Genomic DNA, 27564 nt, shown 5'->3' on the forward strand with positions numbered 1-27564 from the left:
CTAATAGTTTTTTTATCATTTCCTCTGAGAAAAGCTTTTTATTCAGTTATGGGAAAAATAAATATTTCTGAGTTTTATATATTATTTTATTACCTCATTAATATATTAAATATTAAAATTATGAGTTTACATTTCTTCTCCAGAACTACATAGCGCCTCTTTTAGTGGAGGAACTTATTAAAGGACACCTTTGAACTACAGAAGAAGGGAAAGGTCACTGCTTGCATACCATATAGGCACACTAAGCCCTTAAGAAGGACACAAACAATTAAACATAATTTCTAAAAAGCTCTTCACGTTAGAAGGCCACAGAAAGATACATTCAACATAAACCTGAACAACAGGAAACAGCATGTACTCATCAAGGAGAGACAAACTTACCAACTGTCATGTGGCCGCCCATGTGACTTGGCTTCATATGTGATTCACGACTCTCGTATTATTACTAATAGACAGATATGCCACCACATGAGCATCAATTACTCATTGCATCAAGTAACAGCTTTTCAAAAGGACTATGCAGCAGCTGCCCTGCTGTTGCCATGGAGCGTGACACTGTGTATTATATCGCTACCTAATGTATGATGCACCTTTGAGATCATTTTCTCCAGCATCCACGTCGTTAATGCCCCGAAAGGAGCGTGAACCACCTTTGTACAATGTGCCGAGTGACACTATCCTGCAAATGTACATAAAAGGCTACCCAGAGGCGATAATTATCATGTGATGATTGTAATTAAGATTTGAGCGACACATTTTCATGTGAGAATCATTTAATAATGCCGCCGCTGAAAGCAAGAGATACGGTCTCACAGGATTATAGTCTGATGATCATCATTCAGGCCAGATTAGACATAACAAACACAGATGCAGCACCAATTATCTCTAATCATGGTCAATGATGTCTTAGACATAAAAGAAGTCTCTTTGGAGAAGGTAATTTAGCTGATTTTGCTCCTTGTCACAGCATCTTGTTATTGAGTATCAGTACCTTAAGTCAATTATGTAATCACCTCAGAGGACTCATCCAAAACTTTATCTTCTGTGCTGAGTCACACAATGGACAAAAGATGGAATATAAGGTCGTGTTTTCCCCAAAATACTGAGACTCTCTGATACTGATACTGTCTCTGATGCATCTTAGGCAACAGAAGAGCCAGTTAGGAAAATCATAATGAGTCACGTTGATATTAGAACTTATAAAATGTCAATATTGAAGAATTTTTAAAATGATAATATTCTCTTGACATCACCTGCCGGAAATGCATCGTGGGCTGATGCTGGTATTACACAAGTATTTGGTCACCACCTACTGGTGTGTCAGCCCACCAACAAGTCCACTGTCACAACATCAGAAACACAGTCATTTGATATGAAATAAATATCCAAGATTCTGACTCGTACAGTGTATATTGGTGGCTTGACACATTGAATACCACGTGACGATAAATGCAACATTTAACCACAACACAAACACGTAAATGGCAGGGATCAAGGACTTCCAAGAAAAAAACATTAAGAGTTAAAGCTTACCAAGGTGACAGTGAGACTGAGGACTCTTCCTTTGCAGTCCACAAACAAAACACTGTCTTCATACCAAGGGTCTAAGTGGAGGTAATTGTACATTCCAAAAGCACGCATATGTTCCAGGGTGTACTGAGAATCCTTCAACTTCACTTCCTCCACAGCTGCAGGAGAGATTTAAAAGGAAAGGGTTAGAATAAGGCATTAGAGCTTTCATAAGAGTAAGAACATAATAACAACTGTAACACATTAAAGAGATACACCTCTATATTAGCATATTAATGGTATCTGCTTACTCTGATCTACTCTGATCTCAGTGCCAGGCCTCTAGGTGACATTTTTTTTATTTTTGTATGTCAGTTAATATGTCACATTAGCAACAGAACAAAGGTTTCTAAAAGCCACTTAATCATCTTGAGATAAGCATGTCAGTTAAGATTAACCTCTCAGCAACTACACTGACATCTCTTAAAAGACATTCCTGCAGCAAAGGAAGCAGCAAATCCCCTCGTATCATTCTTTAATTTTCTGCTTACACCTGTGTATTTGTACCTCTACCTTAATCTCTTCTTTTAAGAAATGTCAATTGGACTGAAATTACTTCTGTGCGCTATGGATTTATTTCAGCCAATAATGATGACCGATAATTATCTGCTTCTCATCACCAATAACGATAAGATAACCTATAATTTTGCATTTCTGTCATTTAAAAATAAGATCCTGATCTGCAGTTTATGCACACCTGAGGGCAAGAAAGGCTAGGATGCAGTGAGTAATGACAGATGAATTAATATTCCTTAGCTGTCATAAAATTTGTGTTAAAACTCAGACTTTTTCCCTCCTGTCTGAACCCTTGTTGATCTTGTATTATAATACTGCATAACACTGCATAGCTCTACACAGGTGCAGCAGTTTGAAGTCAATCAATGGGTTCGTCTTCTTCTTCTTCATGTTTGGTGGATTGCAAACCAATTTTCAAGAGTCAAACAGTCACCTGCAGTATGAGAGTTTGTAAATGCTGCACTTGTTAAGTCATGAAAGCTTTGGCTTCATATTATCGGCTAGAATTTTACAGCTACCAATAAATAGCAGATTATATACATTTTCAAATATCAGGCGGAATTTGCCGGCCCAATATATATTGTGCATCCTGTATTAAGTTAATAATATTTTACTTGCACCCACTTTAGAAGGGGTGTGCGCTGATGCTTTTAGATAAGCACTTAAAAAAGGGTGTAAATATCTTTTCAATTCAATTTGGGATTTTGCAGCTTCCGCAGGCTTGGATTTTGCCAGACAAGCTGTGTGGAGCCATTTTATACTTGGACATGCTGCTTATGTTATATATTGTTCATCCTGTATTAAGTTAATAATATTTTACTTGTCTATTAAGTGTTAATAATGAACACTTACTGGACAAGTAAAATGTACAACTATGTACAGCAAGTAATTCCTGCCAAATACAATTATAATATTGAATGCATAACCTTCGTATGCCTAATCACAAAATAATCTTGCAGGGGTTTTTTTTCAGTCACATTTTTTACTGCTGTGTGGTGAAGCCAACAAGACTTTTTCACATTGTACACAACATAACAACCTCATTCAGACTGATTTAATTAGACAGCTACATAAAGTAAGCTCCGTATATTCAGTACACAGTGTGTCAGTAGTAATAACACTGTTATTCTGATAGACATAATGTTAATCTACTCATTGTTAGTTCACTCATTCATTCATTTATTTTCAGGGGTATCAGTGCTCGGCTAGCACACATGCTAACTGAACAGTAAGTTTCACTCACCAGCATCCAGCTCAACGTTGTATGTTGGTATGGCGTCCAGAGACAGCCTGTAACTTTCAAAGTTAGGGTCCAGCAGCTCCCTGTTGACCTTCAAGGAATAATTCGATGCTGCCATGTCTCCAAATTATTACTGACTTATCCACAAGTTGTTGTGAGTCAAGATGATAATGTTGAAGAAGTCACTGAGATGCACGTTTCCTGTCTTGGCGCACACGGACCCTTTTCACGGCGGACACGACCTGCGCGGGCGCTCATGGGAGGTCGAGTTCTTTGTGTTTTCTCTCAAACTTTTACGTACTTTTTTCATGTATTTAACGTGCTAACAAAATCCATTAATGTAACTTTAACGTACCCTGTCTGACCGGGTTTTTTAACAATGGCGTAGTCAGTTTGAGGCCATCTGCGAAAACCAAAGCGGAACCGTTAAGCTCCTACTGTTTCACACGGTACGGTTGTGTGAAGGGACCGTGTGTTCCCCAGCTGATCCATCTCGACGAAAGGTACCGTTCACCTGATAGCTAGCAAATGCAAACGTTTTTTTTTGTGTTTCCGTGAAATCGTTGAATCTGAATCGACTCTGCTGCCGCGTGCGCTTCATTTCAGACAGACCATGAGCAAAGACTCGCAGATGAGGGCTGCAATCAACCAGAAGCTGATAGAAATGGGGGAACGGGAGCGGTAAGCAAGCTTTTTCTCTTCAGTGATTTGTCTACGAATGTGTTTTTTTTTTAAAGACAGCAGGCGTTTAAATGTGACAACTCGATGTGTGGCTGCAGGTTGAAAGAATTGCTCAGGGCGAAGCTGGTGGAGTGTGGATGGAAGGATCAGCTGAAAGCACACTGCAAAGGTATTGTGTTGGTTATTTGTGTGTGTGTGTGTGTGTGTGTGTGTGTGTGTGTGTGTGTGTGTGTGTGTGTGTGTGTGTAACGCTGCTTCCATGAAACTGGATCTCTGATGTCGTTTGCTGTTTTGTCCAGATGTGATCAAAGAAAAGGGCCTGGAGCACGTCACAGTGGAGGACCTGGTCACAGATGTCACACCTAAAGGCAGAGGTACAGAGCTGCAGGGGGGTGGAAGAAGCATAGAAAGTAACCATGTGGTTCATGTTCATGTTTGGTTAATTTTCCTCATTTCAGTGTTACATTTCCAAAAAAGACAGTTGTACAAAACAAGTTATAAGCTTTTACCTACAACAAAACAGGAGCAAGAAGAAAGAAAAACTCACATTACCTGCCCCTTTTTTAGTAATAACATAATTTACTGTAGATACAGACTGTCAACCCCTCTTGATATCATGTGATCATATACCATATAAAAATTCAGTAGTACATACACATATACAGTGTTATTAATGTTAATGTAAATGTAACTCAGTAGGTTTATAATGCCCCGTTGTTTTTTTCTTTGCACATTAGAGCGTTATTTTGAGTTCTGGTTGAGATCCAAAAGGTTCATCTTCAGTTCTCCAGTGCAACAACATCACAATCTTAAAAGTTTTACAACAATCATATGTATTGAGTGTCTCTCTTTTTCTAATCACGGTGTTCAGTTTGTCCTGACGTATCAACACTTGTCCTCTTTTCTCTCCTGATCAGCACTCGTACCAGACAGCGTGAAGAAAGAGCTCCTGCAGAGAATCAGAGCTTTTCTAGCTCAACACGCCACCTTGTGAACGAGACGATTCCCGTCTAGACATTTTTTTACTCGCCGTAGATCCACGATTAAAATCCAAACTGATGTTTGTTCTCATTGTGAGCAATGCTGAAGTGTTATTTTTATTTTGTATTGTGTGTTTTCATATTGATTTTAGTTTGTTATGCAGCAGTTTTGGAAAGAAAAAAAATAAAGTCATGCCTATTTTGGTCATTCTGGGTGCTTTTTTATTTAATACTGCTGAAGAGCTGTTTGACCTTTTAATTGATTTCCTTGCTCAGAGCAAAGAATGCAGACAGATTTATTGTTATTTGCATTTTCTTTTTCCAGACAGAATGATGAGTGATTTGTTCTAAAAATAGTAATATTAAGTAATAGTAACACAGTAGTGTGACAGAAATGTCATCATCTCCTTCTCATACAATGTTGTGAAACTCCAGTTCTCTAGGATGTTACCTAAGAACACAAAGACATTTGTTTGAGGGGTTTTTTTTTTGCATTGTTTAGTTTCTTTACTGATAAATTGTGCATTTACATACATATTTAAAAGCGATATATTTTTAAAAGTATATCTATATTTGACAAGCAGGGAAGTTGTTGCGATTGTAATATAAAAAGGCCAGAACTTCTTGTTTTTATCACTGAAAATCATCAAGTCGCTGAGGTCAAACACGTCAGCCGTGAGCTCATGCTGCTGCTGCGGTTACGCAATTTTGTCTTTTTGGGAATTTGAGCCAGATGAGCCGGTACACTGCACATTTTGCATCACTGCTTGAACCTGCTCGGCTACATTTCTTCTCTTGTTTCCTTTTTTAAGAATTCAGACTTCATGGAAAGTATTTGTCAGTTAAATGATACTGTCAGCGACAGCGCTAATTATATTTTTAGACTGAGTTTTTGGTTTGGTATGTGGGCAGTGTGACAGCTTGTGTCTGTGGGCTGTAATTGTACTTGAGTGTCTACATACTGTAGGTCGCTCTGTGTGTGTTTGTTGTTCTTCAGATAACTACAACAGACCATTAAGTCGGAGACTGTTCATGCAGAATCGAGATCTGAGTGCAATTTACAACAGTCAAGTTTTGGTGTCCAAACATTCGCTGTTGCTTCTCGTATCTAGAGCAACTTTATGAAACTTGACAAGTGAAAGTACACATTAGTTTTTACTGGAAGTTTTATAAAAACACGGTCTAAAATGTCGAAGTTTCCTTAAAATTAAGTTAATTTTCTTACATTTCTTCACATTTTTAAGTTAAAGAAACAGTTTGATGTATTGACTTACACAGTTATTCACTTTGCAGTGCGTCTCTAAATCTCACTATTCAACACATTATAACTTGTCTGTTTAATCTGTACCAAGCCCAAAGTGTAAGACCAGAGGTCACTGCTCCCAGCCTAGAAATAGTTTAGCTCATAACCTCCTGGAGGCATTTTGTTTTTTGTACAGATTAAACAAACATTGTATTAAATAATAGCCAGGTGAGCTGTTTCAGGTCTATGCTAAGCTAATCAACTGGCTGCTGACTGTAACCTCATACACAACATAAAAACATGAAAGTGGCATCGTTCTTCTCATCTCACACTCAGTAATAAAAGCAAATTGCATTTCACAAGCTGTAATACATATTTCCATTTGTCTTGCTCAAAATGTTCTTGTACTATTTCCTACTTTAACACATTACAACGATGTGGTAAGATGTGACATGTTTGTCTTTCATTTTGACATTTTATCAACTGAATGGCTAACTAAAAAAATAAGACAGAATTGATTTTAAAAGGAATTGAAAGGAAAATGTTGATTTGTTTCTTGTTTTACTTATTGTTTACTGGAACATCTGGTGGAATGATGCTGTAGAGGTAAACATTAAATAAACAACAACCCCCCCTAAAATGAACTCTTCACAATCCAAAATCAATCAATTCTATTTGATTAGATTTATCTTATTTTATTTATTTAATCATTTATATTTGTTTATTTACTTTTCTCTCTTTAATGCCACTTAGCTTGGAGGATAGTTAATCATAAATGGTTTACTTGCAACTTGCCTTTGTACACAGTCTATATTATTGCCTGACTTGTAAAAATAAAAATAAAAATTAACAATACGTTTATAAAATAAGTAAATAAATAAATAAATGACAAATTTTTATTTGAGGTCATGAGATGGATTTTTATACTTTCGACCGCAACTTGAGTCCAGCCTTTCCACCAGAATCAGTTGGAGTCTTGACCATGACCACAACTATATAATCTAATTTCCTCAGTGTAATAATCAAGGATGTGGCTTTGAGGATCTCTCCCGAGTCACAGAACTCATGGTTTGTACTGTGACACTTTCTCATTTTATTCTGTTAATGTATCTCACATCTTGTGGCCCAGCTGCAGTGAGCGCTGCACAGTCACTGGTCATCTGCATGCCTCACCACCACTGCACAATATTTGCTCATAAACTTGCTTTAACCTTGTCTGACTCATTCAAAGCTCTTTTCTGAGTCCATGAGTCTGAACTGTGAAAACCACAAAATGCTTGGTAGTTGCCCCGTTAAAATGTATTATACTTGTTTGGCTTTATTGTATTATTGATTTGGATTTGTGTGTCTTTGCTGTCTGTAGACAAACTATATTCTCTTTGGAATGATGCAATAACAAGACAGTTGGTGAACAGAGAAAATACTTAATAACTTTCAAAACAAAAACAAAAATGTTCACCTCCAAGAGCCAGTGGTTTTTCACTCATCTCCACTCTCTTTCTTTTGTAAAACAACATGATTGACGGTTTACAATTACACTGAGGGAAAGATTGACAGCATAACCATTATCGTCTTAAAATAAAGTGTTTCGGAGCTCTGCTGTTGCTCTCATGAATGTTGTGCAAGAAAACAAGACATTTCTTTGGGCAGCTTTACCCAGAGGCACCTGAGAGCACATGCTGTGATGTCCTTTGTTTGTGTGCAGACACGTGGCCAATAAAGATGATTCTGATTCTGCAAAACAAGTGAAATGTTTGATATTTTATTGAATATGGTGGCAGCTGGAGTTGAAAAGAAGAAAGATGAATTTTGTTTGTCAGCTCAGATGAATGTTTTTTTTGTTTTTGTTTTTTAAAGTAGTAAAACAATGTCAAGCTACAATCTTTTGTCTCCTCTGTCGTTCTCAAATAAGTTTTCATTCTGGCAAACTTAAACACGATGAAAAACAAGTCTGATATATTCAGAAATACACCTCACAGTCAGGTGACATCTTTCTGTCACAACACATTTAACACATTTAATATAATACAGAGAAACCTACAGTAAATCCATATATGTTTATATTCAAGGTCACAATAGAAAACACCAGATTCAAGAAAGTAAGAATGTAAATGTTTTATTTGTGACATATACTAACAATGGGACAAAAGGGAGCAGCAAGGGCTGTTCTATATGACTGACTTTTCCATAAATATAAGAATAATAGAATAATAATAAGAAATACAATCTGGGTAAATCATTTTAAAAAGAGAATTTTAAAAAGAAAAATATTAGATAAAAGAATTGTAGGTCTCTAGGATAAAAATGAACAAATATATATATCGAGTATATATATATATATATATATATATATACATATATATATATATATATATAATCAATATTAAGTATTAAAATTTGTGTGTACTTGATAATACCACAAAGGCTGAATCATGCAGATTCTCATGGTGCCACATTTTACTTGAATCAATCAAACAAACTTTATTTATATAGCAGCTTTCAAACAAATCAAAATGACATTCAAAGTGCTTTACAAGTGATTGAAAAAACATGATATAAAAACAGTCTGCAGTAAAAAATCTTAGCGGAGCTAAAAATATAAATCCATACATATTCTTATCTTCTGTCTGGATCCTGTTTTTCATACGGAGAAGAGAGCTCACAGCTCACCAGCTATGACTGAGCCTGCCATATTTTCCACCCCTACCAGGAGCTATCAGCAACAAATGTGTCCAAAATGGAGTGCATGATTTTGGGGTATTGATGATAAAATTACCTTTTAAAATCTTAAACAGTAATCTCTCACTGCCACTCGAGGCTGCTAAAGTTACAAAGTTGTCCTCCTGCTGTATTCACGCATCAGATCTCTGTCCCTCCTGGTTTCCTTCCCGATGTCATATTGTTTTATGAGCCTGACTTCACTGTGTTTGATTGAGAAACTTTGATCTGGTGTCTAAATAACATAAATCCCTCAAGACCACTGGTGGCCATAGACCTTTATTTGACTGAGGTTATGGTTAGGGGGTTTACCTCTGGCTTTATATTCTCAGTATTTCACAATCTCCAAGTCTGCTGATATTTTTGTGAATCCAGGAAACGATGTAACTCTTCTGCTCTGTGGGAGTGTTGAAGGAAAAACGGGACGCACTTGAATAGACTGTGACTGTGATGATTAATGGTTACTGTAATAGTGTGATTTCTGTCTGTTCAGCATGTGATGGTAAACTAATAATATACTGACACCTCGTATGGTGTGAAAAGTCAAGTTTTTCTTGTCTTTGGTTTTTGGTTGTTGCAAAAGTTTGTGTTGAAATTACACAGCTGTTAACATTCCTGAGCTGCAGAGTGACGCAACTCAAGTTTACTGCCAAGACTAGACACGTTTCTGAAGATCCACATAGTTTAACACCTGCAGACACGATCAGAGTAACACTGTTACTGAAGATGATTACATTTTAGATTACATTAAAGGTCCATACTTTTGAACAAAGGACAAACTGAAAGGAGGTTTTAATGTTTTCATGCAACCATATTGTGATATTCTCCAATTGTGAGATATTTTCACAATTCAATGGAACAGGAACACCTTACAATTTTATATAATGCAATAAAAAGTAAATAAATCGCACAATAATTCCTAACATGTTCATGTTTTATTTATTTTTTCCTTTTATGCTGTACTGTGTAATGCTCAGTTTTTAATGATGTAAAGCCAGAAAATAATTCTCAATTAATGGGATTGTGCAGTTTTTTCCCTCTTGTATCGATTGATTACTATAAACTGTAAAGGATATACTGATGTGTGACGTCCATGACGAGCTCTCTGTAATGTTGAACCTTAAACTGTTCACCTGCTCCACCTCAGCTCCACTGATGTAGACGGGATTGTGTGTGATCGCTTCTCTTCTTTCTAAAATCAACAACAGCAACTGTCTGACAGCTTTAGTTACTTTACAAAATAAGATTTTTGCAATAAAACATATGAAAATGTTCAAGGACTATTTTGATTCTTGTCAAACTTATTTTTCAATGCAAAAACATTTCATGGTTTTGAACTTCATAAATGTGAAGATTTGCTGCTTTTCTTTTTAATTGATTTAATACTTGACTATTTGGCTGGATAAAACGAATATCGTGAGGGTGTCACTTTTGGCTCAGATTCAGATTCAGACAACTTTATTGATCCCACCAGGGGCAATTTGTTTGAACATCTTGCCTTGCACACATACTAAAACACACAGTAACATGTAGACACGAATATAGATGAGTAATGATAAAATAAAATAAAATTCAGTGGAGTTCAGTGGAATAACTCAGGGTAATCATGACAGCAACTCTTATTTTTTTCAGACTTTTTACAAACCAAACAATTTATTCATAAAAAAAATAATCAGCAGATTAATCCATAATGACAATAATCTTTATTTGTCAGGCTTGGGGAGTGACGTTATACATGTGACGGGATTCAGGATTAAAAAAAAGTTAAATGTATTCTTTTAACACAAAAAAGGATAAAATGAGATTACAGATACATTCAGTAAAAAACAGGCTTACTGGCAGGATGACAATTTTAAAATAAAGAATAAGTCTGTGACCGTGCACGTGTGCACACAAGGATCACACAACATCACTCTGGTCTCCAGTGTATATCAACAGAATAAAATAACAGGGTTACTTTTTTAAAGTAACCCTCCCAACCCTGTTAGTTGCAGACCTACACTCATTTAATATAACAAATTTTTATTAAAGAACTGTAGTTAATACAATTTTGAGGTACTTTGATGTACATTTTTTGCTACTATTACTTCTACTCCACTACATTTTGGAGGCAAACTTTGTACTTTTCACTGCATTCATTTGATAACTTTAGTTACTAGTCACTTTGCAGATTGCAAAGTGCATCAAACCCAAAGGAGCATTTTTAAATCAATCAGATTAAAAGAATAAGAAAACATGGATTCCGATGAGTGATGATGAGTATCGGATCCGATAATCAGCCTGGATGATAATCAGTCAACCTGTATATATACAGAATATATATATATATATACATATATATACTGTACATATATATACACGTGTTACTTTGTTTGTACCACTGGTCCTATACAAAACAGTTCAATATGAGCTCCACCTCAACCAAGACAGTGAAATGCTGCTTTTATATTATTATACACAAGTAATAATAATCTAATGATATAATTTTCTGCCTTGAGTACTTTTACCTTTAATACTTTTACTACAGTTTGCTGGTTATACTGAGCCAGTTAGCATATCTGCTTTGGCCTAACGCCAAAACTGTCGTCTTCAAATTCTGTTGTTAATTTGTGAATGTTTTAAACTAAAATTCTTACATATTGCACCTTTAAGTCACATTTTCAACGCAGGACTTGAACTTGTAGCAGAGTATTTTACAGTGTGGTATTAGTACTTTTACTCAAGGACTGACCCTTGACAAATCTACTTTTCTCACAACTTCCTCTTCATTTCCTTCAAAGTCTTGGTTTAGATTCCTGATCATGACGCTGTTACTCATTGTCCTTTTTTTTACCCCTGTTTTACTCTCAGACAGGAAATGAGCACATCAGTTTGGTCTGATTTCAGCAACAGATTTAGACGGACTGCAGTGCTGATTAACTGCATGGAAAGCAGGATGGGTTGTTCTGCGCAGTCTGCTCCTCCCAGCCTCAGGTGAGAGGCGGAGCACTGAGCAGCCTTATAAAGAGTTGGTGCTCTGTTGTGGACACAGGCAGATTATCTCTCAACACCTGAGGCATCTAGAAGACATTTAAACAGTGTTTCCAACAGGCAGGTGGGCAACTTTATTCAATTTTTAAATCACTTTCTAATTTGAAAATAAAAATCTTTTCAAAATGTTTAGTGGTTGTAACCGATTTGAAGCTATATTTAATTAATGTTGGCTTTAATTCTTTAATAATCATGTTGGGATTTGTGTCTAATCTACTCGTTTTCGTTTAGATTACTTATCTTTACTTTTCAGTGATTTTCCTCCAGAGAAATTTGTTATATTTGAATTATTCATCAAAACATTCTGCCTCATGTGAGCTCTATAAAGCTGTTACAGACGGTTCTTACACAAAAAAGCAGGTTTGTAGTTAAATATCTGACCGTTTCCCAGCAGCTCTTGAGCATCAGCCCTCCGCAGACAGCAGGTGAGGCAGCAGGGACATGTGGGAAATCTCCAGGATGGGGTCCCCGTTGAAGTCGGCGGCTCTCCTCCTCGCACTGTGGTGCTGCTGCAGTAAGTAGTTTCAAATTACAATAACAATGACAGTTTGTAAAAATCTGTATTTTTTTTAATGGAGTTCTGTATGGTCTAGGTGCAAGTGGTGGTACACATTTCCTCTCAATCCACCACCAGCCGACTGCTCAGGAGGAAAAAGATCTCTTATATTTGTGTTTTCTATATTTCAGGTGCTCAGCGCATTAACTACATAAGTCCACATTATGGAAGCTACAATGGAGCGACACGAGTCACCATCTTTGGAGACGGTGAGAGAATATATCCTCACACAGGACAGACTACAGTTTTGTTGACGGTTAATCCACAACTATGATGTTTAAATCTTGATTCAGACCCAACTAACCCAGGAGAATAACTGTGGATGTTGTGTTTTAATTCAGTTATGTGACTATGAACACATAAATTAAACACATATGGTTAAAAATGGCCAAAAGGTGATCAGAGTGTCTTGTTTGTCCTGTTCAGTGATGGATTGTAAAGTAGATTTACTCAATTACTGTGCTTCGGTACAACTTTGAGGTACTTTTGAAGGTCAAACTAAAAGTAAATGATACATATATGTACATGTATGTAGTATACAATGAGTTGACTGATTGTCAGCCTGGACGATTATCAGATTTGATTTGGATTTGTTTGTTGATGTAATAAATTACTTTAACAATGCAGTACTTTGGTTTTGATGCAGCAAACAATCAGCAAAGTAACTAGTTACTTAAGTTATCAAAAAAAAGTCAAAGTTCATTATTTGCCTTCAAAATATAGGAGTGGAAGTATAAAGTAGTAGAAAATGGCAATATTCAAGCATAGTACAAGAAACTCAGAGTTTAACCAAAGTTCAATACTTGAGTAAATGTACTTAGTTACATTCCATCACTGTTAAATTTATCCTAAACTTTGACAAAAACTAAATTCCTAATCCTAAATTTGTCAAACTAAATCTACATTTTCAGCTGCTTTCATGATGCTAAACAATTTCCTTCAGTAGGACTCATCCTGTATTTATCCAGACAAAACATTTTGCATTTATTGTTTTGAAATTATTATTTCGGCACTTTATTTCCAGGTTTTGCCAACGAGAATCAATTCCAGCTAAATCCAAAAGACGACAAATTTGGCAACCGTGTCACCCTGGTGTCAGACACCCGGTCGATCCCCTGCGACGTGGAGAGAGACTCAACACACGGCAACCAGATCATGTGTTACACCAGGTAGCCTGCAGGCCGAGAGCTCTTAACTGATTGAACACATTTCTTAAAAAGTACATATGTGTCTTCATGCATATACATTTAATCTGGTCCATGACAGAGCCATGCCGCGTGATGACTATGTGATTCGTGTCAGTGTGGACGGTGTTCCCATTCCTGAAAAAAGTTTATGCAGAGGCGTGTACAAATCTGTGCACTGCAGCTTTTATGTAAGTGTGCAGCAAATACAACACAGACAGAAGTTTGTATTGTGCTCTAAAAGTCTTATTCATTCTCACTGTAACTCTTCTCAGACTCGGTGGTTTCGCACGCCAACTATCCAGTCAATGACTACTCGAACTGGTCTCCCAGGTACAGTGCTTTACCCCTACAGCGCGCTGTTAATGTACAGAGTCCAGTTTGAACTCCACATTTTAATATTTTCATCTTCATCTCACTGCAGACACCGTGGTGACACTGCGAGGACTGATCTTCACTGATGTGTACGGAAGCAACACTCAAAAGAGCACCAACGGCCTCAACGTCAGATTTCTGAGGTATGAAAATAAAATAAAGAATAAAGGATATTTCTGACTGCTGTTTGATGATATTCTGTCAATAAAAGGAGGCACATTGACTGAATAATGAAAGCTTAAGAAACTAGTTTGACTTTAATCTCCATTAGAAAAGGTTCTGTTGGTTTTAACAGTGCTGCACAACATGAGTTCATAAGAGGATGAGAGGTTAAACATGTATTCTTTAAAAATGTATGAGATAAGAAAACATTATTGTCCATTAAATTACATGAAATGGAAATTTTCTGTGTAAAACAAACAGAAAAGAGCAGCTAAAATACACAGAATACATTTTCAGCAGCAGTTTTCATGGGCTGTGTGGGGTTATTTTATCATGTCTCTGTTTAGAATGGGCACATCATTAATTGATTACTAGTTATTCAGTGATTAATGAAAATTAAACTTGTTTTCTGCAGATCCTTCATGGGAGGGATGCCATGCGAGCTGCTTAAACCGGAGTCAGATGACCTGTGAGTACTTTGTCGAGATGTAGATTGCCTTTGGAAATGAAAGCACAGTGAAAACTCAGCAAAATGCACTAAAGACACAACGCTAATGAAAATGATTTGGTATTTTGTACAGTACTAACAGGTTTTTTTTCTATATTTCAAAAGATATAACCTACGACTGGACACTGAAAGTTCTCGCTGGGGACACATGAGCTGCAAAATGTCGGGGACTTATGTTGGTAAGATGCTTTTGTCCACAATTACAGCTGTGCTTGATATTTATTTTTTAAAAAGATCAATTTAAAAACGGAGCAAACTGCTTGAATATTTATTCTTTTGTTTCCAACAGGGCATCAGAACTGGAGTTACATTCTTGATGCTGACTATGGAAGGTAAAGCACTGTTAAAATATTTGACTTCATGCTAACTCCAATGATGCTCAACAATAGTGGTATTGTGTGAACAACTCTAATAACACTAATTAATATATCTAAAATCTTTAGGAGTTTACCAGAGAAGAATCTTTTCAGGGTTTCAGCTTTGAACAAGCTCTCCATGTTTCAGACCTTTGCAGGTACGTCAGACAGAAAGTTGTTCATGTGTTGTAACTGTGTCGTATTTGTTCTCATCACAGTGAAAAATGTCTTGTGTCTCTTGTTCAGAGGTGACAGGAGTGTCTCCATCCAAGGGCAGCGTCATGGGTGGCACCCTGGTGACCATCCACGGCCGCTTCTTCGACGAAACCGATCTCCCAGCACGTGTTCTCATTGGAGGTAATCGCCACTGTCACACTGGAAACTTACAAAAAAACTCCCTCTAGCCAGTTTCTAACACTGATAAAGTCACTGATATTGTTCTCACGCAGTACAAAGTGTTCGGCATGAACAGGTGATGTGGTGCGTCTCCACAACACAAAACTGCGCGTTGTCGGGGCCTCAAGTCACGCGATGGTGATAATCCTTTTTAACACCGCAGAATGTGCACATACTTCAAGGCACGACAAACAAAAGAAAAAACACAGTTGTGGCACGGCAGGGGGAAGAATTGTCTGAGAGCTTAGAGACACAACAGACCATGACAAACGAGCTGCTGTGTTTCGTAACACTTCATTAGTCATTTTACATGTTGGAGGGACAGAACGTCTGACAGTCACTTTGAAATCTTTCAAAGAAACCATATCTCACGTATTTGGGGTTATATTTCTTCATTAAATGCTTTGGAGAATTTAGTAGTCTAGCATTGTCCCCAACATCACCTTTTCATTTCAAAAACTGAACCATTTTGTGTCACTGCATCTGAGGAAACGTTAGCTAGCTAACATAAGCGATTATCGAAGTTATGCATTTTAATTCTCTGTTTTTATTTGTGTTAATTATTGCTTTGTAAATTACACTAACACAATATTTTATTGTAATTTAACCATTTGTCAGTACCACTGTCTTCTCGGCCCACCGCCCACTGGTTGGGAATGTCTGAGCTCAGACATGCTTTCAATCACTGACGCTTGTTTTCTTCAGGCCTGCCATGTGTAATCCAGACTGTGTCCGATGACAAGATTATTTGCAGGACTGCCAAGCAAGAGATGAACAACATGACAATCTACCCAGGTGAGAAATAACTAATCTTCTTGTCTTCTGATGTCATGCAACTAACGCTTGACTTGATCTGTCTATCTGATTTATTTTGTGCTGTGTCATTATCTGAACAGCACGTTCACATAAGATGATCTGTTGATCAAAGTAAGAATTCAAAACATTTCTCACTTGTCAAGATGACAGTCGTGAAGATGACAATCTCCTCTCATCACTTGTCACAGTCTATCAACGACTGAGGGTCTTTGATGTGCTGTGTACCGTAACAAGATAGTCTGTTATCTGACCGTGACACATCATACAAAAGACCTCTCCGAGCTGACGTCAACAGACAACACCGGTTCTACAACCTATAGCATTAGGATTCTCAGATTAAGGACATTAGTTAATAGTTATTTCACAGTCTTTCTTTCTTTCAAAACAAACGCACATAACTAGCCAGATCAACATCTTTACCAGGTGGTGCTCATACTGCTTTTGTCCTCAGGGGGCGCCAGAATCAACTTGAAGTCAAACTTCCTTGTGTCCAGTGTTTGATTGTTGGATTTTTGACTACTCTGCTGGTTATTTTCTTAATTGATCGATTAAAAACTGTCTTTATAAATCTCTGACTAAAAGTTCAAGATTCAAAGGTATTCAATTTATTATCATATAAGTCAAAATAAAGCAACAAATTCTCACTTTTGAGCAGCTGGAACCAGTGAATGCTTGGTATTTTTGACTGAAAATAGATTATTCTGCTGGTCGACTCATTGATTAATCGACTAATCGTTTCAGCTGTAATTTTGATGCACCACTGTTTATTTCCTTTTTAAACAAAGGTGGAAGAGGCTTGAAGATGGAGATGTGGAACATTACAAGACCTCGTTATCTGACTGACATTCTCAGCTACAATGAGAGCAAGCCTGGATATATGGCTAAGTGGATCGACTTCCTGCCCCACGTCTTTTCTACGAGAACTCAGTTCAGTACACGATCCAGAGGCTTCTTTGTCCCTCCAGCCAGCGGCAACTTTACGATTTACCTCCAGTGTGACGACAGATGTGATGTCTACCTCAGCAACTCGAGCCGTCCAGAAGATAAGGTAAGAACAGACAGTTTACTTCACAATGAATAACACACTAGCACACTAGCAAATATTTTTTGATTCCATCATCTCAAGATCACAAGTTAATTATTTCATTTATTTAATTCTTTCGTATGTAAGCCTGTACATTACAATAATTTTAAGTGCTGTATCGTAGGCAACCGATACTCCGATAATCCAAAACAAAAGGCAGGCAAGAGAATAGGAGTAACCCACAAGCAAAAACATAAAAAAGTACAAACCAGAATAAGCTTGAGGACACAGGCAGCAAATGCTAAGTAAATATGAAACAGAGAAACAGAGGAGACACAGGAACACAGGAGGGAAACAACAGGGCAGCAGGAGAAAGGGCGGGAAAACAGACAAAGACAGGAAGTGGAAGATACGTTGTCAACATAACCAGGGAATCAACTGACCAAAAACCCAAACCCATGACAGTTAATGCCCTTATATCAAATTATGAGGGAAAATAGTTTATAAAAAAAAGTTTATATAAGGAACGATAAGGAAATAATACATTTTGGATTTTCATTTCATTACAACAGTATAGAACTACCATCCTCGGCTTCTGTAGAGACAATCAAAATAACCCAAGAAATTTAGATGTTGAATGTATAACATGTTTTTTTTCCCAACCTCCACTTTAGGTTAAAGTGGCTTACCAAACACATTATGTCCCAGATTATCGTCAGGAATCACAAAAGTCTGTTGTAATGGCTCTGGAAGGAGGAAAACCGTAAGTACAGGACTACAGCGCTAATAAGCTCTTGAAAACTACAAACAATTAGTACACTGTACTTGTTGTAGCTGTGAAAATAAAGTTTCCCTTCAAATGTTTTTTTTTTATTTAATTTTTTGTTTTCTGCAGCTACTACTTGGAAGTTCTGCATCAAAATTACGGCGGTCCAGGTACCCTCAACGTTGCCGTGTTCCAAGGGGAGAGTTCCTTTACAGAAGACCAGACGGACGATGCTGTCAGTGAGATTCAGACTCTCGTGGCTGACTACGAAGTGTTCAATGAGGAACAGGTATGTAGTTGCTCACCTGTTGCTATCCTGTAGCTTTGCACTGTTAGCTTATTCCCAGATTTAAACAAAGGCAGAATGTCAACATTGATAAAAGCAGCTAATGACAACTTAGCATCAACTGGCTTCTGTCAGTCCTCTAGTTAGCTAGGGCTTTTCCATCCTTCTTTCCGGGTGTTTCTAGCTTCTCTAACCAGAGACACGTCTGTCATCACAGAAATACAGCCAGACCTTGCTCATTTTTAAGCCATGGATGCAGCTTTCTCACGTGAAACAGTTTGTGTTTTCAAGGTGTTATGTTAGCATTGTTGCAAGCTCTCCTGCTCTCTACGCCTTCATGATTAACTTACATCTGCTCGGTTCCTCTTCTCAACCGAACCTTTTCTCTATCTCACTGTTATCTAGGTGGTTACCTTTCAATCCTGGCAAAGCAATGGTGCTGTAGACAAAGAGGTCCAGAGGATTACTGTCAGCAGCAACTGTGCCAGCCATCTCTGTGGGAGCACCTTCTTCAGCCTCGGATACGGGGACGCAAAGACTGGTAAAATAAATCACTTAGTGCATTTTTATCGTGGACATTAATAGACCATATTCGCACAGCCAATTCTTACATACTGCACTTTTAAAATACCATCACTGCATACATTTTTAGCATTGGTAGCAGCTAAAGAAAACCTGAAATCTGTTGCTATATTTTAATGAAACTTCATTATATAACAGCCTAAAGTTTGTTCATGAGCTTTGCCATTTTCTTCTGTAGGACCGATTCCAGTCAGCGCCTCAGCAGCTGTGGTGGAAGCAGCGTTGAACAGCCTTTGGTCCGTCAAACCCGACACGGTCCAGGTCACCAAACAGGACGACAGCCAAGGGTCTCACTACACAGTCACATTCAATTCAAACAGAGGTATGAAGAGTTACACTTGATTCTCATTAGAAACTAACGTTAAAATACTTAATACAACATTATATCTGTGTTTTAGGATTGAATTGATGGTTTTAATGAAATAGATGAATTGATCATCTGTCTTCTTTGACTACAGGGGATTTCAAACCTCTTTGGTCTGAAGCCTTTGGAGCAGATACTAACGTCACTGTTGTTGAGGTTACAAAGGGGAGAAGCAACATGGAGACGTTCACTCTGCTCTGGGCAGGAGTCCCTACAAAGCCCATCGCCTTCAATGCAACTGAGTCTGAGGTCTGTTGTGTAAAAATGCTGAAACCTGATGCCTCTCTGTTTCTCTTTGTGCTCAGACTAGTCAAGAATATTGATTCAGTGCGTTGGGATGATACCTAAGATATTTACGAATGCATGACCCTGCAATCTTTACAATTTACAATCTTTACAGTCTTGAGACAATTACTTTACTTTGCCTGAAGTAATTGCAGATGTGGCAACCTGTTCTGTGTAGAAACAACACTAAAAGTAGAAACACTCCTAAAATCTATCTTGTGTGATTTTGTGAACAGGTGCAGTCGGCCCTGGAGGACGTGTTTAAAGCCGAGTGTCCCAGTGAGATCCTAACTACTGAAGGGACTGATGTGGCATACTTCAAGGACTTTGAAAGTGACAACTCTCAGGTCAGTGGAACCTGCTCACAGACCTTAAATCTTTGGACAGCATCTGATTTTGGATTCTCACAGTTTTCTGATTTCTTGCACTGATTTTCTTTCAGTTCGATAGCGCCGCTGAAGGGACTCCAGTGAAAAACTCTGGCTTCTGTGGCCAATGGTCCCTGAAGAACGCTGGAGTTGTTTTCAAGAATAGTTACAAAAAAGAGTCTGGTGGCAGCTACGGACCAGTTTCATTGGACAAGCATCCCACGGTAAAACATACAACTTCTTTATATATTGTTGTTTATTTTGTTCATTTTTTAATTTATTCACCACAGTTGAAGACGGCATATTGGAAACATCAGGTCGTGTCTGTTCACATAAGCGGCAGTGACGAAAACTGATGACATATGAGGGTCTTGAAGGGTTGGCCCATTTCACTGGGGGAGATTTTAACCACAATCCCTTATAACTCTGTCCTCAGTGGGCAAGAGGGCACTTGAAAAAGAGGAGATGGGATAAAAATTGGAAATGGGATTGAGCCTTACTCTTTTTTTTTCATCATAAAATAATTTGAAACATTTTCCAATCCTTTCTTGCAGCTTTGCTTTGCGTACAAAGGGATGCTGAAGAATGAAGTTGGAGCAAAGTTCTCCTACCGCAACAGCCAAGGCCAAACCAAGACAGAGACCGCCAAGATCACAACTGTCTTTAAGAAGGGACAAAAGTCAGTGAAAACCATGTAGTTATTGTAATTTGTCAGATATATGCAACATTCTCATCTTAACAATTTGAATCTTTCTTGATAGGTGGAGTTACAAATGCATGGACCTGCAGAGTTCCCTGCAGACAGAATACATTGGAAGCAAATACAGTCTGCAGGAGTTGTACCTCTACAAAGACGAGTCTGGCGCTGATTTCTTTGTGGATGCCGTTCACATTGGAAAGAGAGCCACCACAAGTGATGAGAATGGTACACAGCTTGATAGTAGTTTTGATTTTGATTCAATTTAAGTGTTTTTCCTTCAGTACAATATATATTTTTGCAACAGCATGTGAATTCCTTCTTGAGCATAAAATTTCATACTGATGTGTAACAGTAGGACTGGGCAGATGTTGGCCAATAATACCGAGACTTAACTGGTCAGCAGTTTATTTAATTCATGGTTTTCTTACAGCTGTTCTCAACAAGAGAAGGCCTCCACCTTTTGAGAGCTCTGGTCATTCCTTCGATCTGATCGCTGTCACCAAAGACAGCTCATACGATTCACAGATCAGATACGAGATCAAAGCTACACCAACAGACTGTGCCTTTGGGTTCCCACTGCTAGACGTTGGCTTCCTGCAGGTAACTGATTAAGTGAATTTATGTAACAATGTCACATGAAAGACAAGTGTCATTGATTTTTATTTTAACCTACTTAATCTACAAGAAAGCAAAAATGTACTGTCCAGTTTCGGGCCTAGTCCACACATGTAAGGATGTTTTTCTCAATATATGAATTTTCCCTTTCGTTTTAAAATAAATTCTACACGTGACCTTTGTTTCACAATGTAGCACTGTACACATGAGAACGCTAAAAGGATTTCAAACATTCAAACAAGCATGCTGAGCCAGCAAGAGGCAATAAAGCATTAAAAGCATTATTTGTTAAAAATGTTCCGATGTTTCGCAACTTTGACCTTATATGGGGCCCAATTACGTTGCCTAAAATTGCATATGTTGAAGACTATTTCGAAAAATGTCTCTTCATCTGATCATCTTTTCAACACAAAGTGACGCCCTTGAAACCGCCTGACAGTGAATCAGACATCCCATTCCCATTCTGTCTGCTGGAGCAACAATGAGGAGCATCCAATCTGCCTGTCTTGTGTTTCTTGAGAAATAAAACAGCGTTGCTTCAGCAGTGTGACTCATAAGAACAGAGGAAATGATCTGTAGCCCACAGCCATGTGATATAACTTTCAGTACAGAGAGGCGCCACGATGATCCTGTATTTGTCTCCTGCCTCGACATGCTGTATAGTCATCATTTGCCTAACAGATTGCAGTAAGGACTGCTAGGGAAACGTGTGACTGCAGGCTGTGGTGTCAGTTTTAACATTTGTTACTGTTAAATCTGACATTAATCCATTGTTTCCTCATCCTCAAGTATTTATAATGATTTTAAAAAACCTTTTTCATCTGGGGTTAAGTTTTTTATATAGATGCCACCTTCCTTAAAACTGAAATATGTACAGAACTGGTCATTTTCTTAACTAAACTGATTTATTTTGTGTTCATTTTTTAATAGGGACAGGTTTAGCAAACAAACAAAACTCAACAAGACAATATATGCACAACCTCTCCAAACACAAACAATGACACAATATAATTACCATTAAACTTTTGGAATAAAAACTATCACTTATCAACCTGACTGCAGCAGCGATCTGTGGAGATATTCTATAATGTCGACTGCCAACATGAGCTGGAGGAGAAATGTACTTGAAGAGAGACTCTGTTTTTCATTTAGTGAATTCAAGTTAACCTTTCACTAAACTCAGCACTTTTCAAACAAACACACACACCTTTGGTGTTGTTGCTCGCTCGCTCATGACTGATTTACATCAAAGTAATCTGGCTGTTTGGGGTGAATAAACATTAGCGTGTGTAACGCAAATAAGCACAAAATTTGCTTTGGTGGTGAACGCACCATTAAACAACCATCATTAATAACAAAAATCTATCCGACGTGACTCGGGCACAAACGTTCACGGATGAGGGAATGTTTGAAGTTTTATTCAGGTTACATTTAGCCTTGTTTGGTGATTTGGGATCATGTAAGTACACAACTCAACAAAACCCAGTATATAACAAAGGGCTTGTCGTATGCTAGATGTTTTAAAGGGTGAACAGTTCCACGTGTCGATCCCCCGAGCACAAAAAGACATCTGTGCCCTGACATCAAGGATATCATTTTGGAAAATCATGCGTTTTCCGTCTATACAAACAGTATGGTCATATTGAAAAGGCAACACATTCCATTAAAAAGTTTTTTTTTAATCCTCTTCTTTCTCCACTTGTATTTCATAGATGTCCAACAGCAGCGAGGACATGGCTGAGTACAGGGGAGGAGCAGCCACCGTCACCGTCACTCGGCCTCACCGGGCCACGCCTCCTCTGAACGGCACCTTTGATGTGGAGTTTGAGAACAGCCGAGCTGAAGGTAGTCCAAACAGACACGTGTAGTATTTGCATTGTAACAACTGTGAGTTTCCTGGCTGGGTGCATGAGAGTATCACCTAAAAGAATGATCTCACTGACCCATGATTGACCACTGACTTTTAAGCTACTTGTATGCCAGTGTTGCTGTTGTATTAATGGTACAAATGAAATGTTCTCACAAACCCCTGACTGCCACGGCGTAAACCTACGTCTGCATGCAGCTCTCTGCCTCTATGTACATTCACTCAGTTGATTTTACAGGACGGTGTCTAACACAACAATCGTTCTCAGGTCTGTCGGTGGACATCAGTGAGGATGATCTAAAGTACGCTCTGGAAGGAATCGCAGGGATGGGTGAGGTCAAAGTTGAATGGCTGGGTACCTGCAGACGCCCCAAGTGGAAGGTCCAGTGGCTCACTAAACCCGGAGACCAACCTCTGCTCCAGGTCAGACTACAACTAGATTTATTTTAGTTAACAGTTAAAAACACAGATTACTTTCACTGCAGGACCCAGGTCTTTTAAAACAGGTAAATGCTAGTTCTTCTTGCATTGTGTTGGCTAAAATGTTGGTGGCATTCGTATGTGAACAGACGTGTGTATAAACATAACAGGCAATATCGAGGTCAGCAAAATGATCAACATCATGAACATATATCGATAATTTATGTAAGATAAGTCGATACTAATTACTCTGCCTGGCCTAGTTGTCATGTCTCTTTCACTTCAGTTGTCTGTTCTTTTAAACATTTAAATTAAACTGATACCTGTAACAATTGTAGTACTAAAGCACCAGCAGCCGCAATAATAGTACTGGCAGTAGTAGTAATACAGTAACTTCAGTGTTGATAGTGATGATTTATTCTCATTACAGGTTAACAGCTCGTCAGTTGTCGGCAAAAACGTTGTTGTTTCAGCCATTGAGAAGAGAAAGGGAGGACTGTTGCGAAGCCTGGACGGAGGGTTCCTCCGTGTCTGGGAAACCAAACCACAGGTGCGACAGTGATTCATAAAGCCTCCTTCACGTCTGGTTTTGGGTTTCAACAGCTGTCTGTCTGTCAAATGTATGCTTTGGCTACTGATGATTGCTGGATGTGTTTGCATACCATAAATCCTGTAGAGCAAGTCCTATTTTTGTCGGTAGCATTGCACACAGTAGTGGTTGTATATTTTGTGCCTCCAGGCAGGATGTGACTGACATGTTTGCATGCGACTAAGTAATAGCTTGTTTTGAAGTGATTGACAGCTACAGTCCTCTGTTAATCTGTTGCCAGGACTGTTATAGCAGTAGGTTCACATGCTGGTGATTAATCCAACCCAGAATGATGCCTTTATGTTGTGAAACTTTGTCCTTTGTGATGCCGTTTACAGGCGGATGTGTACATCAATGGCATTCCTTCAAACTGCTCTGGTGACTGTGGGTTTGAATGGTCCGAGGACGCGACTCCATCTGTGACAGGAATCAGCCCATCTCAAGGTGTCCTTCTAAAATATTATTTGTTCATGAGGCATTGTTCTTTGTCGATTCATTTTAAGGCTTAAGACATACAACCAATTTCCTTTATTCGCAAAGAAAATAGTCAAAATTTGAGAGACAATTAATGTCAAACATTACAAAAAAGCTTTTGGTGTCAAGAACAAATTATTTTAATGTGTAATTCACTAACAGAGACCATGCCAACCAAGTTATGAATTTAGAAGTATATGGATCAGGTGAGCTTAAATACTTTTGTGTAGAAATGGGATGTGTTTGAGGCTTCACGCTTCCTTTACATAGAGAGTGATGGTTGTATCTATAATTACATGACTTGACTTTTCCAGGATCCAATGGCCTTGGGACTCTTTTGACTGTTACTGGGACTGGATTCAGTAATGAGAACGCCTCCATCTTCGTGGGAAGGGCCCGGTGCCACGTTGAACAGACCACCAGTAAGTGAAAGAAGTTTGAAGAAGTCATTGCTGCATCTTGTTGTTAAAATGAGTCTGCTGTTTATTATCTAGCAGAGGAAGTTTAGCCAGATTTGTGTCCACTTTGTTCCAGGTACCACTCAGGTGTGCAGACTGGGCAGCAATAGTGCCGGTACCTACCCCGTGTGGGTCAACTTCCCCTCTCTGGGTAATTCACGCTACCCAGACGGCAACATGCTCAACTTCACCTACGAGCTTATTGTGTCCTCTTTCGCTCCGCTCTCTGGAAGTGTGGCAGGTAAGACATTACTCAACAAAATCAGTGTAACAGCTGCACTGAACTGATTATCGTTATTGTTATTTATCACAAAATCAGCAGAATCACTTTTTCTGAAATAGTCCACTGATTTGGTGCAATGGGAACCTAGAACACAGTTTTTGCAAATAGTCCCATTTATTTGTATTTTATGCTTTTTACATTTTTGGGTAGATTTTCGTATGAAAAGTGCTATAAAAATCAAGTTTATCATTGTTATTGTTCATTTATTGCTCAGTATAACCATCATCTTCTTGAATTCTTCTCTCAGGAGGCACACTGCTGACAGTGAACGGTTTCGGCTTCAGTGTGAACGCCACAGTTACTGTTGGTGGTGAGGAGTGCAACGTGGTTGAGGCCAGTGACACTGAGCTGAAATGCAGAACGCCAGCAGTAAGTGTTCAGACTACAAACTACTGTCTTTTATAGATGTTATTTCCCTGCGTTTGCATTTGCTGGTGGAAGATTGTGTTATTTCATCTTTCAAAAGTCACGTAATTTGTTAAGAAATCATTTGAGCGGCAATAGTTTGCTTTCTTTTTCTAGCTTTGTAAAGAGCCTGAGCTCTGAATAAGGCAGCAGTCACTTATATGATTATATTACTTATTTCAGGGAACTGCAGGATCACAGACTGTCACAGTGATGGTGGGAAACATGACTCAGACAGCCAGCAGCTCCTTCACCTATGATAATAACCTCACACCCCAGATCTCAGGCCTGAGTCCCCGCAACACCACAGTGATCGGTGAGTTGAGAGTAATTTCATTTTGGGGCTTTTATGAGCTTTATTCAAGCATTTAATAGCCTTTGAATGAGGAAGGGTCATTATAAAGCCTTACTAAGATGGGTAAACTCAAAGGAGTGCTTGGATTATGTTCTAATGTTTAAATGAAAAGATTAATGGGCAGGATGGGTTTTTGTCCTGAAAGGTCAATAGAAATCATATCTGTCTAGTCAGTGCAACACACACTAAGTTTAACGTCAGTAATCCTTGTGCTTAATCTTTGTTTATGAAAAGAAAGGGATTCAGTGTTCATTCATTGTGGTTCAATGCCTCACTAATAACAAAACCCTCTCTAAGTTATCTGCAGGCATTCAATAGAATAATTGTCATTAGTGAATTAGTCCTCTGAAATCAACATTAGAAGACAGTAAAGACAGTTTTGTGTTGTGTTGAAATTATCAGCAACATTATTCTCTTATCTGTTTATATAACCAGATAAGTATGTATCTGGTTAAGTCTGTGGGACTTAAAATATTGCTGTTATTTGATGAGAAACGTACTATTACAATATTTATTGAAAAAAGTTGTAGTTATTCACAGAACAGACGATTAGCAAGAAAAAAGTGAAACAGATATTCTCACTGATGAAGTAAGCGTGCTGTCCTGAGGTAATCCTTCATTCCACATTTTTGTGTGTTCACACTATGTGCCATTAAAAATAATAATCACAAAATAACATTGGTTAAACAAGGCTAATAGTCAAGGATTAAAAATGTAATTTTCTAGTCTTGATATCTGACAGCTGTGGGTATCATCAGGAGTTTATCTTATCAATACTCTTACCCACTCTTTTTCATTTCCACAGAATTTGGTTTATTTTTTTATCATTTCTAAATAAGAATAAATTCAGAACAGGATTGTAATTGATCTCTAATTTGCTGCAACCTACTGCTGATGGGACTGATGTACCTCTTCTATGTAATATCTAATTATTGTTACTAGAGCTGCAACAGAAAAGCCATGTTGAAAACATAGCGAAAAGGTCAATTAAAAAAGCAATAATGCTTACATCAGTTAGTATCAGTCCTTCACCCTGTTGTACATATTTCACACTAACATTACTGACAACTATTTTTTTAGCTTTTTCGCAAGAATTTGCTGTTCGCTGAACAAGCATGCTGTGGTCGTCTAAAACAATAAGTGCGGACAAAGCAGTGTAAATAGCACTCTTCCACTTGTTATAATTTTTACTCAAGTTGTCGTCAACTCCGGTATAATGTTACGTGCACTTCACCAGGCTCACTGTCTCCACTGCAGACTCTCTTAATGCCCGCTCTGTGTGTGTGCGTGTAGGAGCTGAGCCCCACCCTCGGTCAAACACTCAGAGGGGAGGACAGAGAAGCTAGCGTGACAATAAGTCAGAGAAAAATGTTTTAGCATTGTTTTTTTCTTT

The 27564-nt window shown here is 38.1% G+C and overlaps 3 protein-coding genes across 3 annotated transcripts in view; 2 read left to right on the forward strand and 1 right to left on the reverse strand.

Moving 5' to 3' along the window:
* The window catches only part of nudcd1 (NudC domain containing 1), a 52750-nt gene extending 49251 nt beyond the window's left edge, over nucleotides 1-3499 (reverse strand). The window contains exons 1-2 of the mRNA XM_073483715.1: nucleotides 3329-3499; nucleotides 1534-1688 (exon numbers count right to left, since the gene is read on the reverse strand). Coding sequence (XP_073339816.1) covers nucleotides 1534-1688; nucleotides 3329-3443 — 270 coding nt within the window. The 5' untranslated portion in view covers nucleotides 3444-3499. The remainder of the gene's footprint in view (nucleotides 1-1533; nucleotides 1689-3328) is intronic.
* Nucleotides 3500-3793: 294 nt separating this feature from the next.
* LOC141010810 (transcription and mRNA export factor ENY2-2-like) lies at nucleotides 3794-5194 on the forward strand. The gene is made up of 5 exons (XM_073483919.1): nucleotides 3794-3828; nucleotides 3932-4006; nucleotides 4105-4175; nucleotides 4306-4380; nucleotides 4924-5194. The coding sequence occupies exons 2-5, from the start codon at nucleotides 3939-3941 to the stop codon at nucleotides 4998-5000; spliced, it is 291 nt and encodes a 96-aa protein (XP_073340020.1). The 5' UTR covers nucleotides 3794-3828; nucleotides 3932-3938; the 3' UTR covers nucleotides 5001-5194.
* Nucleotides 5195-12436: 7242 nt separating this feature from the next.
* The window catches only part of pkhd1l1.1 (PKHD1 like 1, tandem duplicate 1), a 38457-nt gene continuing 23329 nt past the window's right edge, over nucleotides 12437-27564 (forward strand). The window contains exons 1-30 of the mRNA XM_073483141.1: nucleotides 12437-12491; nucleotides 12665-12742; nucleotides 13558-13702; nucleotides 13800-13908; nucleotides 13993-14050; nucleotides 14142-14235; nucleotides 14670-14723; nucleotides 14868-14941; nucleotides 15052-15094; nucleotides 15206-15276; nucleotides 15365-15475; nucleotides 16220-16309; nucleotides 17116-17378; nucleotides 18029-18117; nucleotides 18250-18409; nucleotides 18812-18947; nucleotides 19167-19310; nucleotides 19447-19601; nucleotides 19874-19984; nucleotides 20560-20684; nucleotides 20767-20930; nucleotides 21136-21305; nucleotides 23033-23165; nucleotides 23456-23610; nucleotides 24038-24157; nucleotides 24535-24640; nucleotides 24985-25092; nucleotides 25205-25369; nucleotides 25659-25780; nucleotides 26000-26132. Of these exons, the coding sequence (XP_073339242.1) occupies nucleotides 12437-12491; nucleotides 12665-12742; nucleotides 13558-13702; nucleotides 13800-13908; nucleotides 13993-14050; nucleotides 14142-14235; nucleotides 14670-14723; nucleotides 14868-14941; nucleotides 15052-15094; nucleotides 15206-15276; nucleotides 15365-15475; nucleotides 16220-16309; nucleotides 17116-17378; nucleotides 18029-18117; nucleotides 18250-18409; nucleotides 18812-18947; nucleotides 19167-19310; nucleotides 19447-19601; nucleotides 19874-19984; nucleotides 20560-20684; nucleotides 20767-20930; nucleotides 21136-21305; nucleotides 23033-23165; nucleotides 23456-23610; nucleotides 24038-24157; nucleotides 24535-24640; nucleotides 24985-25092; nucleotides 25205-25369; nucleotides 25659-25780; nucleotides 26000-26132 (3541 nt within the window). The remainder of the gene's footprint in view (nucleotides 12492-12664; nucleotides 12743-13557; nucleotides 13703-13799; nucleotides 13909-13992; nucleotides 14051-14141; nucleotides 14236-14669; nucleotides 14724-14867; nucleotides 14942-15051; nucleotides 15095-15205; nucleotides 15277-15364; nucleotides 15476-16219; nucleotides 16310-17115; nucleotides 17379-18028; nucleotides 18118-18249; nucleotides 18410-18811; nucleotides 18948-19166; nucleotides 19311-19446; nucleotides 19602-19873; nucleotides 19985-20559; nucleotides 20685-20766; nucleotides 20931-21135; nucleotides 21306-23032; nucleotides 23166-23455; nucleotides 23611-24037; nucleotides 24158-24534; nucleotides 24641-24984; nucleotides 25093-25204; nucleotides 25370-25658; nucleotides 25781-25999; nucleotides 26133-27564) is intronic.

The sequence above is a fragment of the Pagrus major genome, chromosome 16, assembly GCF_040436345.1.
Source record: "Pagrus major chromosome 16, Pma_NU_1.0".
Taxonomy (NCBI): domain Eukaryota; kingdom Metazoa; phylum Chordata; class Actinopteri; order Spariformes; family Sparidae; genus Pagrus; species Pagrus major.

What these genes read in the sequence shown, in the direction of transcription:
- LOC141010810 (XM_073483919.1), top strand. Translation starts at nt 3,939, where the DNA reads ATGAGCAAAGACTCGCAGATGAGGGCTGCAATCAACCAGAAGCTGATA. An exon ending in GAAATGGGGGAACGGGAGCG is followed by an intron (nt 4,007 to 4,104) that starts GTAAGCAAGCTT and finishes GTGTGGCTGCAG; the next exon opens with GTTGAAAGAATTGCTCAGGG. An exon ending in GCTGAAAGCACACTGCAAAG is followed by an intron (nt 4,176 to 4,305) that starts GTATTGTGTTGG and finishes TGTTTTGTCCAG; the next exon opens with ATGTGATCAAAGAAAAGGGC.